Raw genomic sequence first — 17,436 nt, forward strand, 5'->3', positions numbered from 1 at the left:
TGATGTCACAGCTTTCCTACCTTTTAGTATAGTGGAGATTACTGGATCTGAGAGGCCTTTTCCAGTTAAAGCTAGGCGTTCAATCTCCAAGCCATCAATTTGAGTTGAGACACTCTGGGGTGGTGAAATCAGACCCTGAAATAAAAGATCTGGAAGTGCTGGGAGAGTCCTGTATTCCCCTCCTGACAGATTGAGAAGCCGGGAAAACAAGACTCCTCTTGGCCAATAAGGAGCGATCATAATTACCTGCACCTGTTCTTCCGCCACTTTCATTAGGGTTCTCAGAATTAAGCTGAAAGGGGGGAACGAATATAGCAGCCCCTTTGGCCATGGACGAGATAGGGCATCTAGAATCTGTGTCTGGTCCTGTGGGAACAGAGAACAAAATCTCTGTACCTTCCTGTTGCCCCGATCTGCAAATAAGTCCAGCATTGGAACACCCCATTTTGCTGTGATCAGTTGGAATATATCGGGACTCAGGACCCCATCTCCTTCCTTTGCCTGCTTAAGAAATCGGCCATGAGATTTTTGCTTCCCTTTAAATGGACCGCTGATAAGGCAGTCAGATATTTTTCTTCCCATAGAAAAATCCCCATGGCGATTGCGGCTAGAAACTTGTTCTGAGTGCCCCCCTGTCTGTTTATGTATGCAACTGTGGTTTTGTTGTCAGATAAGATTTTTATATGGTGTAGAGGCATCTTTAAATGGAGTGCTAGAAGAACCTTGAAAACTGCCGAAAGTTCCTTCTGATTTGACGAGGCAGTTGCCAGTTGTTCCAAACTCATTGAACCATTAGGTCTGTCGCATGACCACCCCAGCCTGTTGCTGGCACCTGTAGTGACTACTAGCAGATTTTTCTGATGCCAGCAGACTCCTGTCTGCAAATTTCTTCTTATTTTCCACCAGGCTAGGGACTGTAATACTCTTGATGGAAGGCTTACCTTTCTTTCTAAGAAGGTTTGAGTACCGTCCCAGGAATCTAGAAGAAAGGATTGTAGAACCCTCGTATGGCTCTCCGCCCATCTGACTGCGGGTATAGAAGATGTTCCGTAACCTAAAACAGTCATGATGGTGGAAGCTTTTAACTTGCAAAATTGAGAGATCTTTTAAATTATGGTCAACTGCTTTTCTTCTGGGAGGAAGGACATCTGAAGGCATGAATCCAGTAGAACTCCTAAGATGTTTTGTTGATTTGGGATGAAATCTGATTTTTTTTGTGATTTATAATCCATTCTAAAGAAAGGAAGACTTACTTTTTACTTGGTCTAGATCAGGTGTCGGCAACCCGCGGCTCCGGAGCCGCATGCGACTCTTTTGAACCTTTGCCGCGGCTCCGGCGGCGGGCCAGGCACTGTGCGGCGGCGGCAGGGCAGGCACTGAGATGAGCGCTTCCATTGTGGAAGCGAAGCGCTCATTTCCATAGTGATCTGTTTGTATTGCAGTCCTCAGGACAGCGATACAAACAGAAGGCTGTGTGGAGGAGCAGGGCAGGGAGGTGTGTCCCTTTCCTGTTCCTCTGATAGGCTGCCGGCCTAGTAGTGCTGGCAGCCTATCAGAGGCCGGCGTAGGCGGCGCGATGACGTCATCGCGCCGCCTGAGCCGTACAGCGCTGGAGTCGGGACAGACCGGAAGAGGCCTGCATCGCTCCAAAGAGGTAAGTGTTAATTTTTTTTTTTTTTAACCGGTAGTCTGGCACATAATGGGGGTGGGGGGGGGGGCCCTGGTATTATACTGGCACATGATTGGGGAATTTGGGGGGCCCTGGAATTACTGGCACATGATTTGGGGGGGGGGGGGGGGGCTGGTATTACTACTGGCACATGATTGGGGGGGGCTGGTATTACTACTGGCACATGATTGGGGGGGGGTCTCTGGTATTACTACTGGCACATGATTGGGGGGGGGGGTCTCTGGTATTACTACTGGCACATTATTGGGGGGGGGTCTGGTATTACTACTGGCACATGATTGGGGGGGTTTGGTATTACTACTGGCACATGATTGGGGGGGTCTGGTATTACTACTGGCACATGATTGGAGGGGGGGTCTGGTATTACTGGCACATGATTGGAGGGGGGGTCTGGTATTACTGGCACATGATTGGAGGGGGGGTCTGGTATTACTGGCACATGATTGGAGGGGGGTCTGGTATTACTGGCACATGATTGGAGGGGGGTCTGGTATTACTGGCACATGATTGGAGGGGGGTCTGGTATTACTGGCACATGATTGGAGGGGGGTCTGGTATTACTGGCACATGATTGGGGGGGTCTGGTATTACTGGCACATGATTGGGGGGGTCTGGTATTACTGGCACATGATTGGGGGGGTCTGGTATTACTGGCACATGATTGGGGGGGTCTGGTAAAGGTAAATTAAATATTTTAATTAGCTATTAATTTGCAAAAATATATTTTACATTGTTAAGTGAAAAAGTCCGTTTTTTCTTCAGATTGACGGCTGACTGCACGATCCTGTATATAGCATTAAGGTAAGAAATATATGCAGTGTTATATTTGTTTTAAATGTCGCAATGTTTTTGCGGCTCCCAGTTTTTTTTTCCTTCGGAAACGGGTCCAAGTGGCTCTTTATGTCTTAAAGGTTGCAGACCCCTGGTATAGATGAAGTAGCAGCTCGTGTTCTGTTTTGGCTGCAATTTGGAAGTCGTCTAGTAGGGTATTATGAGAATACCCTGTAGATGGAGGTAACTTGTCACCTCGGATATTATCTTTGAGAAGATTCTCCGGAGCAGAGGATAGCCCAAAGGGAAGAGCCTGGAATGGAAAATGACACAGGCGGGTTCCTATGTGAACAGCAGTTCTCAGGTATTTTTATTGGCACATGATAATAGGCATCTTGTAAATCCAGTTACCATATAGCAGCTCTGAGGAAGGAGGTTTATTGTCGACTTGATGGTTTCCATTTTGAATTTTTTGTAAGTTAAATATTTGTTCAACTTCCTTAGATTTATATCAAGTCTGAATGAATCCTCAGGTTTTTTTTTTTTTATCAGAAATACTGGAGAGTAGAATCCCCTTTTTTTTGGTGGTCTGTAACCCGAATCAATACTTGCTTCTGGAGAAGAACTGATATTTCTGCCTCGAGGGATAGTTGTTTCTTCCTCTGAGGCAGTGGTTTGTTGATTACACAGTAATCTTCTGGACAGGTATTGAACTCTAGGCTGAACCCTCTTTTGATGGAATTTACAATCCAAGGGGAGGTTCCTATTTTTTCCCACTCTGGAGCAAAAGTTTTTAACCTTGCTCCAACCGGGCATCTGGTGTCATTGAGTGGATTTTGCCAGCTTGTCTGGATTAAAGAGGAATCCTCTCCCTCTTGAGGACTGCCAATTCCCTAAGTAATCCTCTCTCTTCTGATCAGTCTTCTGTCTGTTCCTCTGGTTCCAAAAGGACCGTCTCTGCTGAAAAAAAAAAATCTACTCTCTTTAGGGAATCCTTTCTTCCTATCAGGATTTTTCAAGGACTGACCCAAAAAGACGGTCTCCTTCACGGGGGATAGAACTAAGGTGATTTTTTGTGCCGTATCCCCTGACCAGGAACGGAGCCAGATGGCCCTTCTTGTTGCATTGGAGACAGCGGCTTATCTAGCAGACAATCTCACAAAATCAGCTGAAGCATCGGCTAAAAAGTTTGTTGCTTGTTTCAACTTCGGCAGAGATGCTAAGATCTCCTCTCTAGGAGTTCCAGATCCCAGGGGATCTTCTAATTCAGGCATGCTCAACCTGCTGCCCTCCAGCTGTGGCAAAACTACAACTCCCATAATTCCCAGACAGCCTACAGCTATTAGCCTACAGAAGTGCCTGGTGGGAGTTGTAGTTTTACAACAGCTGGAGGGCCACAGGTTGAGCATCCCTGTTCTAATTTACCTAGCCTCACCAACAAGGACCTAGCCGTGCAGGTGGAAGAAATACTGGGTCTAAACTTTGCAGTATTGATCTCCCATGCTTTTTTAAGCAGGTTTTCGCATTTTTTGTCCATGGGGTCACGTAGTAAGCCAATATCCTCAAATGGAAGGGAGGATTTCCTTGATATATGGGCTACTTATGCGTCAATCTTAGGAATTTTATTCCAAAGAGTCGCATCAGAATCCGCAAAGGATACTTCCTTGTAAAAGAGCTTGTAACTGGGGCTTTTTCCGGATCTCTCCATTCCTTAGAGATTAGATCTTTAATACTATTATGTACTGGGAAGACGCGTTTTCTTCTCTCTCCCAGACCTTGAAACATTTGATTCTGTATTGACTGGCTCTCTTCAGGGTCTTCTACCCTGTTTCCCCGAAAATAAGACAGTGTCTTATATATATTTTTGCTTCCAAAGATTCGCTAGGTCTTATTTTCAGGGGATGTCTTATTTTTCCATGAAGAAAAATACGGTACACATTTATTGTTGAACAAAAAAAAAGGAAATCCGGGTGGGGAGGGGGATCACTTAAAATGGCACAGGGTGATCAGAGAAGGGAATCAAAATGACACAGGGGTATCAGGGTGGGGAGGGGGATCACTTAAAATGACACAGGGGGATCAGAAAGGGGAATCAAAAGGGTACAGGAGAATCAGAGGGGGGGATTACTATAGCATTTTAGTACCCCCTTCTGATCCTCCTGTGTCATTTTGATTCCCCCTTCTGATCCCCCTGTGTCATTTTAAATGATCCCCCTCCCCACCCTGATCACACTGTCATTTTGATTCCCTTCTCTGATCCCCCTGTGTCATTTTGATTCCCTTCTCTGATCACCCTGTGTCATTTTGATTACCGTTTTTAGTCTCCCTCCCCCCATCTTCACCAGACATCCCCCACCTTCCATCAGATATTCACCCCCCTACCTGTCACCCCGTCTCCTGTGTATCCGTGCCAGCCAAGTTGTGAGACCCCATCAGGGCAGAGCGAGCAGCGGGCGGAAGAAGGCGGCAGCTTGTCCTGGCGGCGGCTGCGGCCAATCAGTGAGCTCCTTACATTCTGGGGTGACTTGCTTTATAATCGGGGAGGCATTATGTCCGGCCGATGCTTTATAATCGGGCAGGCATTACGGTATGTTCGGCCGATGCTTTATAATCGGGGAGGCCTTATTTTCGGGGGGATGCCTTATATTACAGCGATAGGCAAAACTAGAGGTAGGTCTTATTTTCGGGGGATGTCTTATTTTCGGGGAAACAGGGTATATCCATAGTAGCCCTATTTGTTTTTAGAAGACACTGCGAATCTTCTGGAAGGAATAACGGTCTTCCATAACCGTCTTTCGAGGAGACAGAGCTGTCATCAAGGATCTCCCCTTCATCAACCTCAAATTCACATAATTGGGAACTATGGGATTTCTGAGAGGTGGAAGCTTGTGGAGATAAGGGAGGTAGCCTTGATTCCACCACCGTATTTACTTCCTCTCTAATCATATTCCTCATGGAGTTCAGAAAAGAGGGAGACTCTTCTGATACTACTTTTTTTGTGCATTTTACATAGTGACTTCTTGGATTTTGAGACAAAAGAATTCCCGCATATAGCACAAGTTTTGCATCCTGAGTTTCCTCCTTGTGTCCTGGTAGTGGAGGTTTCTCTGCCCTAAAACAATCAGATTTAAAAAAGGGCTAGTAATTTTATATATATTAACCTCCACCATCAGACACCTATAAGTGCATTTTGTAAAAAAAGAGGAGAGCCCCACAGCCAAGATATCTGCACAAGCTTACAGGAGAGGAGGCTTACCAGGCTGAGGGCACTGGAACCAGGATCTACAGGCTTGCGAGCTGCATCCTCCTGAGGAGTCGACATGCTGGTGCAGGGAAACACACCACCAACAAGGCAGTGGCCATAAATATATAAAAATACCCGCCACCAGCACACCCTGAATGCAGGGATGTCCGCGTGCGTGCACGAGACTATGCACGTCACGCCTGCCTCGACACCCGTCGCGTCGGATCCACAACCCCAAAGAAGGGGCAAGAAGGCTGCCTTCCACAGAAGGGCCTATGCCAAAGATCGGAGAAGGGAGGCACCACATCTCCGGAGCCTCCGACCTTTGCAGCGGCCCTCCCAATGCAGGGGAAACAGCAAGGTCGTGCGGAATCTTCATAGTACTGGCAAAAGCATTCACGCTGTCCGTGGACAGGAAACAACACTGGCTTAGGTAAGGAGAGGAAGCCTTTTTAATCTGGAGCTCCAGTGTTGTTTCCTGTCCAGGAAGCTGAGATACACTCCTGTCAGTGTCGTTGGGGAGGCGCCGGGGAATAGATTTGTTACCAAGAAGCGAAAGCAAATTCGGTTTTGTTGCGAAATTCAAATCAAAGTCAATTCATTTCATTCGATTCGCAAAACACTGAACATCAGCAAAGGGAGTAAGCATATTTTATACCAATGTTCAGTATTCATAAAAAAGGAAGCTTTAGGGCTCATTCACACGAACGTGTGTTGCCCGTTGTCATATTGCGGATCCGCATCACGGATGCGGACCTATTCACTTCAATGGGTCCGCAAATCTGGAGATGCGGAATGGTTCAGAATGGAAGCACGGAACAGAACACTACACTATGGAGTGCTTCCCGGGGTTCCGTTCTGTGCCTCCGCACCGCAAAAAGATAGAACTTGCTCTTTTTGCGGAACAGACGAATTGCGGACTCATTCCAGTAAATGGGTCCGCGATCCACATGCGGCTGGCCCACGGTCGGTGCACATGCATTGCGGACCGCAATTTGCGGTGCACAGCAGGGGCTGCACACAGTCGTGTGAACAGGCCCTTACTGTGAATGCTGGCAACATCTTTATCTTTATTAGGCTACATTCACACAACTAAATTTTGGGTTAGCATCCGATCTGCATTTTTTGCAAATTGCACGCAGACCCATTAATTTGTATGGGGCCGCAAAAAAAATGCGGACAGCACATGGATCTCATCCGTGTGCTGTCTGCATCCATGCAACCTTTCCACAAATTATAGAACATGTCCTATTCTTGTCCGTGTTGTGGACAAGAATAAGCATTTCTATAATAGGGACAGGGGTAAGTGCAGGATGCACACGGCCAGTATCTGTATTTTGTGGATCTGTAGGACACAAAATACATACTGTTGTGTCAATGTAGCCTTATGCCAGAATAATAGTGCCATATTTGGTGGCAAAGGGCTATATTACACCAACAGATTATCTGACCAATATCTGTCTAATCAGACCAACAGTTGGTGTGTATAACAAAAGATCTGTGTGTGTAAACGGCCATCTGACCAATGATTGGTCAGAAAATCTGTCAGATAATCTGTTGGTCTAATACAGCCCAAACACAGAAGTGTATACAAAAAAAAAGTGTCAGTTTCAAAAACTGCATGTAAATCCCAAAATTCTAGATAAAGTCAACATTTTTGAATCATTTTAGATTTTTTTTTATTTTTAGCTTAAAAGAAAGTGAGGCAGAAAAAAAAAACTGTCACAATAACTTATATAAATAAAAGAAAAAAAAAATGAGACTGGTATAAAATAATTAAAAAAAGGAAATAGGAGTCAGAGGAGAAACCTGACAAAATAATATTTTCCTGGTTAGCACCATCTTAAGAGGAACAGCAAAGAAAGAAAACACAACGCATTGGAAAATTTAAAATAAAAACTAAACATTTTACACAAATAAAAATATATATATATTTATATAAAACAGCACAAATTTAAACAAAGGGGAAAAAAAAAAAAAAAAAGATAACACCAGGGGCCACGGATGGAAAGGTCACATCAAGTCAAACTAGTCAATACTCCCTAATTATCACAAAGACTTCCAGATATGCAGCTAAAATAAAATGGACTTTTTCCAAACTTACTCCCTGATAAAAAGCTAAAAGATAGTAAAGTTGGTATTCTGCTTCTGGATCAGTGCATTAATGCATTGCTGGGATATTGATCAGAGAGACACAGATGTGAGGTATTCTGGTAACCCGTGAATTCCCCTTCACCAGTCTTCCTGCAGTGAATGACATAATATCCGCTGGTGGTATAGATGCATAGTAAAGGGGCAGCCCATACAAGACACAAAAAAAACCCGAAAGAACACGAGAACAATGGCGATCTACAAAAAGGGGTAGCAACTCAAAGAAAGAGCAAGTTCAGAACCCTCCACAGCTTGGGAGAGAATGAGGCAGAGAACGAGGCAACAGTTCTGCAGTATTTCATGACCTTTACCTGTAAGGTCAGAGGCAGCAAGACTCTAGAACATTTCTAATACTTGGAATTTTTGAGACTCATGTGGGAAGTACAAGGTCATTCTATGGGAGCAACCAACAAAGTCATAAAAAGGACAAAGACTCCACATGGAATAGCACCCACATAGCGGCCGACACTGTCCATCTACTTTTAGGGAGCTTGTAAAGATGTCAGGCAGCATGATGGATAAAGGATGGAGTAAATGTTCTATTAGCCTTGGCTACCACAGGATGACAGGCTGTCATATAAGGAATCACTCAGGGATTCAGAGTTCTCCAGCCCAGTCTGACCCTGTTCGTTATCTCGAGATTTGGCTTCACTTGTACCCTCATCTCCAACTTCAGAAGTGCTGGGCGTACGACTGCTCGGAAAGCAAAGTGAGGAATGTGGGTACCCTGACATGTCACAGTCTCTGTCACCTTCAGATGGGATCTGTAAAACAAGAAGCAGGAAATTGTTGAAAATCTATTTTGTTGTCCCTCTAATTCATTCTAATTATTTTCAAAGATCAGATGACACGTGTAGTCCACTTCCCTACTATTAATAACTATATACATTAGCCTTGCAGTTCCACCTCATTCTGGCCACACACAGATATTTCAGGTTTTGCATGATGTAATGTAAATGAGGGCACATAGCCTACCACCCCAAGTGCAACCTTCTGTGATGATGCTGGCATGATGAAGTAACCTGCCTAGGTAAGATGTCTCTGTGATGCTCACTGTTGTGCAGGATGGTTGCCGAGTACTGTCCACACTAGAATCTTGTGCAGTAGACAGAATTTAAAAGGGATACTTATATCAAATTCCTAAAGCATGTGAATATTCAATGTCTGATTTTGAAGCATCCTTAAAAATCAGAACTGCCAGATGAACGCGCAGTCGGCGGCAGGATTGCACTGCAAGTTGATTGCTAATGAGCGTTCATATGATAATATCAGCCAGTGTAATACAGCCTTAAAGGGGTATTCCCATCTTAGACAATGGGGGCATATCGCTAGGATATGCCCCCATTGTCTTATAGGTGCGGGTCCCAGTGGTGGGACCCGCACCTATATGGAGAACGGAGGCGGGAGAGCTGTGGCTGCAGGACCCCAGATTTCCTGGGGTCCGTCCACCACCAAGTGCTTCTCGCCCGGCTCTCCCATAGAAATGAATGGGAGCGTACCGCGCTTGCGCGGCCCGGGCTCCCATTCATTTCTATGGGGCAGGCAGCAATAGCCCCATAGAAAAGAATGAAGGGCAGCTGCGCATGCGCAGTGCACCTTCCTTCACTTACGGGGCTCCGTTCTCCATATAGGTGCGGGTCCCAGCGGCGGGACCCGCACCTATAAGACAATGGGGGCATATCCTAGCGATATGCCCCCATTGTTTAAGATGGGAATACCCCTTTAACACTCTCAAGCCATCACTGTGGCCAAAGAAAGCAGGAGTGACTCGATTAGAGCATCACACATTACATTAATCAATGCAATGCTTTTCTGTGGCCATCTTTATCTAGGCCTATTATGAGAACAATAAAGCTATCATACTGACTATTATCAGGAGGAGTACTCTTCAGATAACATCTGCACTCACAGAAGCAGTAAACTGACAATGGATTACCCATCTATATGAGTTTTATTTCTATGTTGTCTGCTACAGGAGGACAGTATTCTTTACGTAATTTTCAATGGCACAGTACTGCCGAGATATAAAAGACCAACCCACCAAAGATTTAAAAAAAAGTTTTCTATGAATACGGAGTTCTGATGCAGATGTCCTTTAAGGCAATACGTCACAATACACATTTGGTTTTTGTGGGATCTATTGAAAATCTAACATCCACAAAGAGCCCTAGAAATTCGATCCCCTGTAGCTGGCCAGATCTGAAAAACAATATCTTAAGGTCAATAGTTCTCTTTGCGGACACCACCTAGACTACCCAAAACCAGACATGACACTGAGCAATTGTAAGTAGACATACACTTCTATTACAGGACAGCTGTGACACCAAAAATGGAGGTTAATTGTGCAATATACCTTAGATAGCTTTAGGTCGACAAATTATTCTCCCCCCATACATATTCACATGTGACGTGCATGTTGAAGTTCATCTAAGGTGTATTGCCATCTTTATTCTATCAATACTTAACTTTTGTTTCATTCAATGATAATTTTCAGCTCTATATATACACAGGTAAAACTCAAAAAATTTGTATATCGTGCAAAGTTCATTTATTTCAGTAATGCAACTTAAAAGGTGAAACTAACATATGAGATAGACTCATTACATGCAAAGCGAGATATTTCAAGCTTTTACTTGTTATAATTTGGATGATTATGGCTTATAGCTTATGAAACCCCAAAGTCACAATTTTGAGGTACCCTTTGCTCAGGGGGTATGGATTAATTAGCTGACTACAGTGTGACACTTTGAGCCTAGAATATTGAACCTTTTCACAAAATTCAAATTTTAAGCTGCATTAATGCAATTCCTTTTAATTTGCATTACTGAAATTAATGGACTTTTGCACGATATTCTAATTTTTCGAGTTTCACCTGTACATTTTATAACCCTGTCTGAAAATGATAGCATATGTATATACCCCCCCCCCCCCCCTGCATTTTAGATGTTGTGTAATATATTGATATACCAGGGGCAGCCCACTTATTCTGAGAAAGATCCTGTGCCAGAGAAACAAAATAAGAACTAATTACTTTCTAATTAAGCTGTTTTCCCTGAACGCAGAAGACAAGAGGCCCTGGGTTCTCCTCTCTGGTGGCAGCGCACTCCCTTATTTCCTCAAGGTAAAGTGCAGATGTGATTATATCTGTATCTTGGCTCCGACACCGTCTTGCTCATTTGGATGTGCAGATTGCTGCTCCAGCCAATTAAGGCTTATATGTGTAGACGGTGATGGAAACGAAGAGATAAAGTGGTTTGGTAAAAAAAAGGTCTGATGAGTCGCTAGAGCAGAGTGAATATATTATTCCTGCATCCAAGTGGTGACCAAACAGCACATGACATGTGGCGCGTAGTAGCATTTTTACATTATGCCTCCCCTTCAATTTAGAATTGCATAGCTTCTCATACTTAAGATGCAAACACACAAAAGTATTATGGTTCAAAGTTGTATAGAACAATGAACCACAGATTTTCACATGGCATAATGAGGATCATTTGTTCCCTTAACGGGGTTGTCCAGATTTAAAGAGGACCTTTAACCTCTCTTGAAATTTGTTTTAGCAACCACTTGCATTCCCCGTGTAATAAAAATTCTGGAGCATCTATTCTTATGACTGTGTTGTGCCTTTCATTTATTATTGCTTCTAGAAGTCATAAATTGCTAGTTTATAGTGAAGGTCCATCTGGGCGTTACTAGTTGGGGGTGGGTCCATGCAGAGTCGCATTATCCAATCAGTGCTGCCAGTGTCAGACTATGCAGTGACACACCCCCAACTGGCAACACCCAGACTGACCTTCATTACAAACGGCTAGTAATTCATTCCTAACTTTCAGAAGTAATAATAAAGGAATGGCATAACAGAATTATAATAGACGCTCAAGAAAGGGAAGGCTAGTAGTTGCTAAAAGGAGGAGAGGTGACTGGTCCTCAAGAAAAATAAAATAAAAAATTTAACTTTTTTGCCCATAAACAGCAGTACCCTTGTCCATGGACTGGGCCTGGTTCCTGCAGCTTTGCTAAGTCATTTCAATGGGGCTTGGCTTCAATATCAAAGACCATGGATAATAGTGGCACAGTTTCCAGGGGTGGTATACAGGCCCTCTATTTTCAAATTTTGGACAACTGCCTTAAAGAAACCCTCTAAATAATACAAGCATAACATGGTTTATTAGTTTTGGCAAAATAAAGTTTTGCACTGATCTCTCGACCCTTAACTAGGCATAGCACAGTGTATATCAGGGATGCCCAACCTGCGGCCCTCCAGCTGTTGAAAAACTACAACTCCCAGCATGCCCGGACAGCCTACTGCAGGGCATGGTGGGAGTTGTAGTTTTACAACAGCTGGAGGGCCGCAGGTTAAGCATCCCTGGTGTATATGGTCCACCCACTGTGTTCATTTAAAGTCCGTACCAAACACACACCTAATAAGGCCTTAACGGACTATTAATGAATAGGTTGGCATAATTCTAACAAACATTATTTCAGCTCACAGTCAGCCTTTTCCATAATGTACAGGTCACAGGTGCAGCTTAAAGGGTTTCGGTCACTAGAATTTTCACTATTAAACTGGATGACATTAGCGATGTGCCTAACTATGCTATTCTTGTGATTTTTCATGCCCCCGTTACTGCAGAATTCTTTTTATAATATGCAAATTAGCCTCTAGGAGCGGGGGATTGCTCCTGCTCCTAGAGGCTCCGTTCTCCCACCCCATTACACGCCCTCCAAGTCTTTATTGACAGGTCCAGGCAGCGTTCTCATCCTCCTGCCGCCCCTGTGAGCTGGGTAAATCTCGCACCTGTCAGTATTCGGCGAAGGCACAGTGAGGGAAAGACACTCGCCAGCTGACTGCCTCCATACTGCACCTGCGCCGAATACAGGGGTGGCAGGAGGATGCGAACAGCTGCCTGGTCCTGTCAATCAAGACTTGGAGGGCGTATAATGAGGTGGGAGAACAGAGCCTCTAGGAACAGGAGCAACGCCTCCCCTGCTCCTAGATGATAATTTATATATTATAAAAGTAAATTCTGCAGTAACGGGGGCATGAATAATCACAAGAATAGCATAGTTAGGTGCAGCTGACATTAGCACATCGCTAATGTCAGCCAGTTTAATAGTGAAAATTCTAGTGACAGAAATGAGGGAACCCAGCCAGCTGAAAATGCAACAAAATCGGCAGACAGAATTTTATAGAGCAGGAGGAGCTGAGCAGACCGAATACAGTTTATGAGAAAAGATTCAGTATAACGTAATTTATTCGTTTAAATCCTAGCTCTTCCTATGCTTAGGAGTCATGTGGGTGGTCTCAGTGAATGACTGCTAATGCTGCACAAGTTCACTGTCAATCACTGAGTAAGATTCCTAAGCATTGAAAGAACAGGGATTTAAAAGAAACACACATCAAGTTTTACTGAATCTTTTCCAATAAAACTATACATCAGTCTGCTCAGCTCTTCCTGCTCTATAACATGCTGCCTGCAGACTGCCCTGCATTTTCATGGTGACAGGTTCCACTAATCTATGTGAACAGCTTATTTAAAGCAACATATTAAGAAGGCATTGATTCCAAGTTGGGAAATAAAGTTTAGGTACGACTCTTCAACTTAGATCTGTCACTGTTCACTTACCTCCTCCAGCTCATGTGCTCTACTCCTGAAGTTCTCTGTAGAGCCAGCACTGACCTTGGAATTGGGAAAGGTCCAGTTCTTTCCTTGTTGGGGCAGACTACGCTCTCTATTGGAATCTGCAAGATATTTTTAAAAGCGGTTAACCAAATGGTGATATTTAAAAGGGAACCTGTCATGTGGATATTTGATTATAATCTAACTAATTATATACAATCATTAACTAATAAAAAGTGCCTTACATGTATTCACTGACTGGTGTGACAGATGGTTACCTCATAATATACACACAAAGATGCCACATGCCGCATGCTAATGAGCTGATTTGAGTCCGGCGTGATGTCAGTGAGTCCGGCGTGATGTCAGTGAGTCCGGCGTGATGTCAGTGAGTCCGGCGTGATGTCAGTGAGTCCGGCGTGATGTCAGTGAGTCCGGCGTGATGTCAGTGAGTCCGGCGTGATGTCAGTGAGTCCGGCGTGATGTCAGTGAGTCCGGCGTGATGTCAGTGAGTCCGGCGTTTTATTTTTTATTCAGAGCTATAGTCACTCCCCTGCCCACCTGCTGCTGATTTATATGGAAAAAAACTGTCAATCAGCAGCAGGTAGGCGGGAAGAGTCAGGAGCTCATTACTATTCAGGACTCCTCATTATCAGCTGGAGCTTTTCAATACAAGATGTTGGCAGATTGACTGGGTCAATAAAAGAAAGTGACCCAGCATTTTGCTAAGAGAATCAGTCACTTATTTATGTTGCCCTTAGTTAGGACACCATAAAACTGGTGACAGGTTCCCTTTAAGGCCTCATGCACACGGCCGTATCACTTTCTGCAGTCTGCAAATCTCGGATCCGCAAAACACAGAAACCGCCTGAGTGCATCCAACGTTTTCCCTTTCGCAGGTCCCACAGAATGTTTCAAACACCTATTTTTGTCTGAAAAACTGACAAGGATCAGACATGTTCTATCTTTTTTGAGGGGCCGCGGCACGGACATACTGATGCAGACAGCATACTGTGTGCTGTCCACATCTTTTGTGGCCTCATCGAAATGAATGGGTGCAGATCGGATGCAGACAAACTACAGTTGTGCGCATGAGGTCTAAACTTGTAAAACTCTAAAGCTGGCAGGATCCCGGAATATAAAGGAGGAATCCACATGAGATTATAGTCGTCCATTGTGGAACCCTTACAGATTTTCCTGCCAAAAAGTAGCTGCCATGGCAGAGTAGAATTACCTAGGGGTTTCATTGGACTACTAATTCGACAAATCTGGAGACAATTCGCCCCAGGGACAAGTATTTTATTGGAGATAAGATTTCTCATGTGACCAGGGGTTAGGCTACTGTCACATATGCAGTTGTCCTCTCTGGCAGGATGTTCCGACATAGAACAGCCTTACCACAGTTCACCGGATCCGGCATTGCCAGATACTGCCGCCTACCTGTCGGACTCTATTGATTATAATGGGGTCCGGCAGAGATCTGGCCACTAACCGGCAAATACGGCAGGAATTGGACAAAAACAGCTGCACGCCAAGGTTTTGGTTGGTTGACTGCCGGAACAGCCTGCTGTAGAGGACAGCCGCAGATGTGAAACTAGCATAAGCTATATCAAAATAGGGCCATCCAGGGGCTTGAGCAACTCACTTGTTAAAGATCTGAAGAGTGTCGATTGATCGCCCCCTCCCTCCATCCATTTTTTTCCCTTATGGTTTATTCTGTCGCAGCCTTTTTATTTATTTTTATTAACTTAGGTAAAATTTCTTTATGAGGGTATCTGGTTAAGCTTATTCTTGGTTTGATAAATTTAATAAGTTGTTGATTATCATTTAAAGATATTGTTCTCTGACTTTTGTTAATGGTAAAGGTTAAAAGGGAACCTGTCACCTGGATTTTGGGCATAGAGCTGAGGACACTGATTGCTAGATGGCCGCTAGCACATCCGAAATACCCAGTCCCCATAGCTCTGTGTGCTTTTATTGTGTAAAAAACCCGATTTGATACATATGCAAATTAACCTTAGATGAGTCCTGTCCCTGACTCATCTCACCTACAGGACTCATCTCAGGTTAATTTGCATATGTATCAAATCATTTTTTTACACAATAAAAGCACACAGAGCTATAGGACTGGGTATTGCGGATGTGCTAGCGGCCATCTAGCAACCCATGTCCTCAGCTCTATACACAAAATCCCGGTGACCGGTTCCCTTTAACTAATAAAATGATGTGGTCAATTAGTGTTGTATTTTTTTTTATTGTATTTCAAATTATATTAGGTATGACTTATAATCCCATTGCCTTACAGAAAATAACTTTTGGACAAACGCTCGTTCAGCCAACGAATATCTCTCCTGATCCTCCCAAAAATATGCATGCTCAGCTTGGACAAGCATGCATATGTAAAGAACGGGAAGAAAGATGCTTCTAGACACCTCTGACAGCAGCTTATCTCCCCAAGAACAAAAGGATCAGGCGCTGAAATCCAGCATGACAAATCCTCAACTCCACCAACATCAGGGGAGAGCCAGGAGGCTCCCCAAGGTCAACTTAACCTGCTGAAATTGGTGGCGGCCAACAAAGATCTCATGTGTATGGCAAGCTTAATTATTGAAAGGACCGTTTCCCTTCAATCCAAAAATAAATAGAAGTCATGTGGGATGTAATCCAGAATAATATTCACCATTTGCTCAAGTACAACAGAAATATACAGCTACTACTACCACAACAATTAACAGTCACATTGGATTGGAAAGCAAAGAACACAAACCTTCTCCATACATCCTATGACTTATGGCCGGTTCTGGTTCTGCTAACAGTGCATGGAATGCTGGGACACTCTGGTGCTGTCCACTTGGAAACATCTCCTCCACACCTCGCAAGTCTCTTTCCAAGGTCCTAGCTCTTCTGGGTACCTTGGGGAAGGCAGAAAACCTTCCCACTGGAAGGACAGAAGGAGAGTCTAGCCTAGGTTTTAACTTTGGAGTATTTTTGTTAGGAGTCCCTCCACAGTAGTCCGGGGGAGGAAATGTCCCAATACCACTGTCCAGAGTCCGAGTGAGTGAATCACAAGCTATGGAGTAGGGGAAATGAAAATTAGTTAAAGAATAATGTTGAGTAAAAAATAAATTAGATTTGAAAGAAAAACGTGATATGAAATAGGAAAAATAAAGTAAAAATAGTGGAAGGAAAATTCAAAGAAATAATGAAGGAATGACTGTTTTCAAAGAGGGTTTCTAACCCCTAAAATATCCCCCAAAAGGCACAAAACAACTTGTCTACATCTTCAGTGTGATGATGTATTATACATGGAACTGCAGTAACCAAATGCCGCCGGCATCAGTGACATCAGGATGAATGCCGGCCCTGGCCACCAATGTGTTCCAATATTGATTGCCAAATACATCTTGGCACTGAAGATGCTGTGGGGTTCCCAACATTGATCTTGACAATTGCTTTGCCTTCAGAGCCACACTGATGCATTAGGCATAATAATTAAATTTTTTACTAAATGTCATACTTTAGATCTACTACCAAAGTTTTATGTATAAATGGAATATATGGCTGAATGGTTATAGGCAGTAATTTTTTGATTCGTCCTTTATAAAAGTTTACACTGCAAATACATTTTGATAGATACCTGCAAAGTGCTCTGAAGTAATAGATTCGGAAATCCGCTCATCTGGAGGCAGAACAATCTCTTGGTTCTGGTGGGAGAAGACCACAATTAATAATATTTTGCTGTTCACACATGAATACAATAATTAAATTTCCATTCTAGGCCTTTACCTGATCCACACTCTTCTGCTCACATCGCTGCACATGTGCCACCATCCCATTTCTTGGTGAACGAAATGGACGCTGTTCCTTGTTCTCTGGTGACAATCTGGGAAAGTCTCGGAGTGGGGCCTTCCCTTCTACACGTCCTTCAGCAGGAACTTCCTTTCCATCCACCCTAAACA

At 43.8% G+C, this 17,436-nt stretch overlaps 1 protein-coding gene across 3 annotated transcripts in view; it reads right to left on the reverse strand.

Moving 5' to 3' along the window:
• Positions 1 to 7,424: 7,424 nt before the first annotated feature.
• The window catches only part of NCKAP5L (NCK associated protein 5 like), a 91,612-nt gene continuing 81,600 nt past the window's right edge, over positions 7,425 to 17,436 (reverse strand). For all 3 annotated transcript variants that reach the window (XM_040425497.1, XM_040425495.1, XM_040425496.1), the window contains exons 9-13: positions 17,264 to 17,429; positions 17,115 to 17,181; positions 16,245 to 16,547; positions 13,484 to 13,599; positions 7,425 to 8,620 (exon numbers count right to left, since the gene is read on the reverse strand). In XM_040425497.1, the coding sequence (XP_040281431.1) occupies positions 8,399 to 8,620; positions 13,484 to 13,599; positions 16,245 to 16,547; positions 17,115 to 17,181; positions 17,264 to 17,429 (874 nt within the window). In that variant the 3' untranslated portion in view covers positions 7,425 to 8,398. The remainder of the gene's footprint in view (positions 8,621 to 13,483; positions 13,600 to 16,244; positions 16,548 to 17,114; positions 17,182 to 17,263; positions 17,430 to 17,436) is intronic.

This window comes from Bufo bufo, chromosome 3 (genome assembly GCF_905171765.1).
Source record: "Bufo bufo chromosome 3, aBufBuf1.1, whole genome shotgun sequence".
Classification (NCBI taxonomy): Eukaryota; Metazoa; Chordata; class Amphibia; order Anura; family Bufonidae; genus Bufo; species Bufo bufo.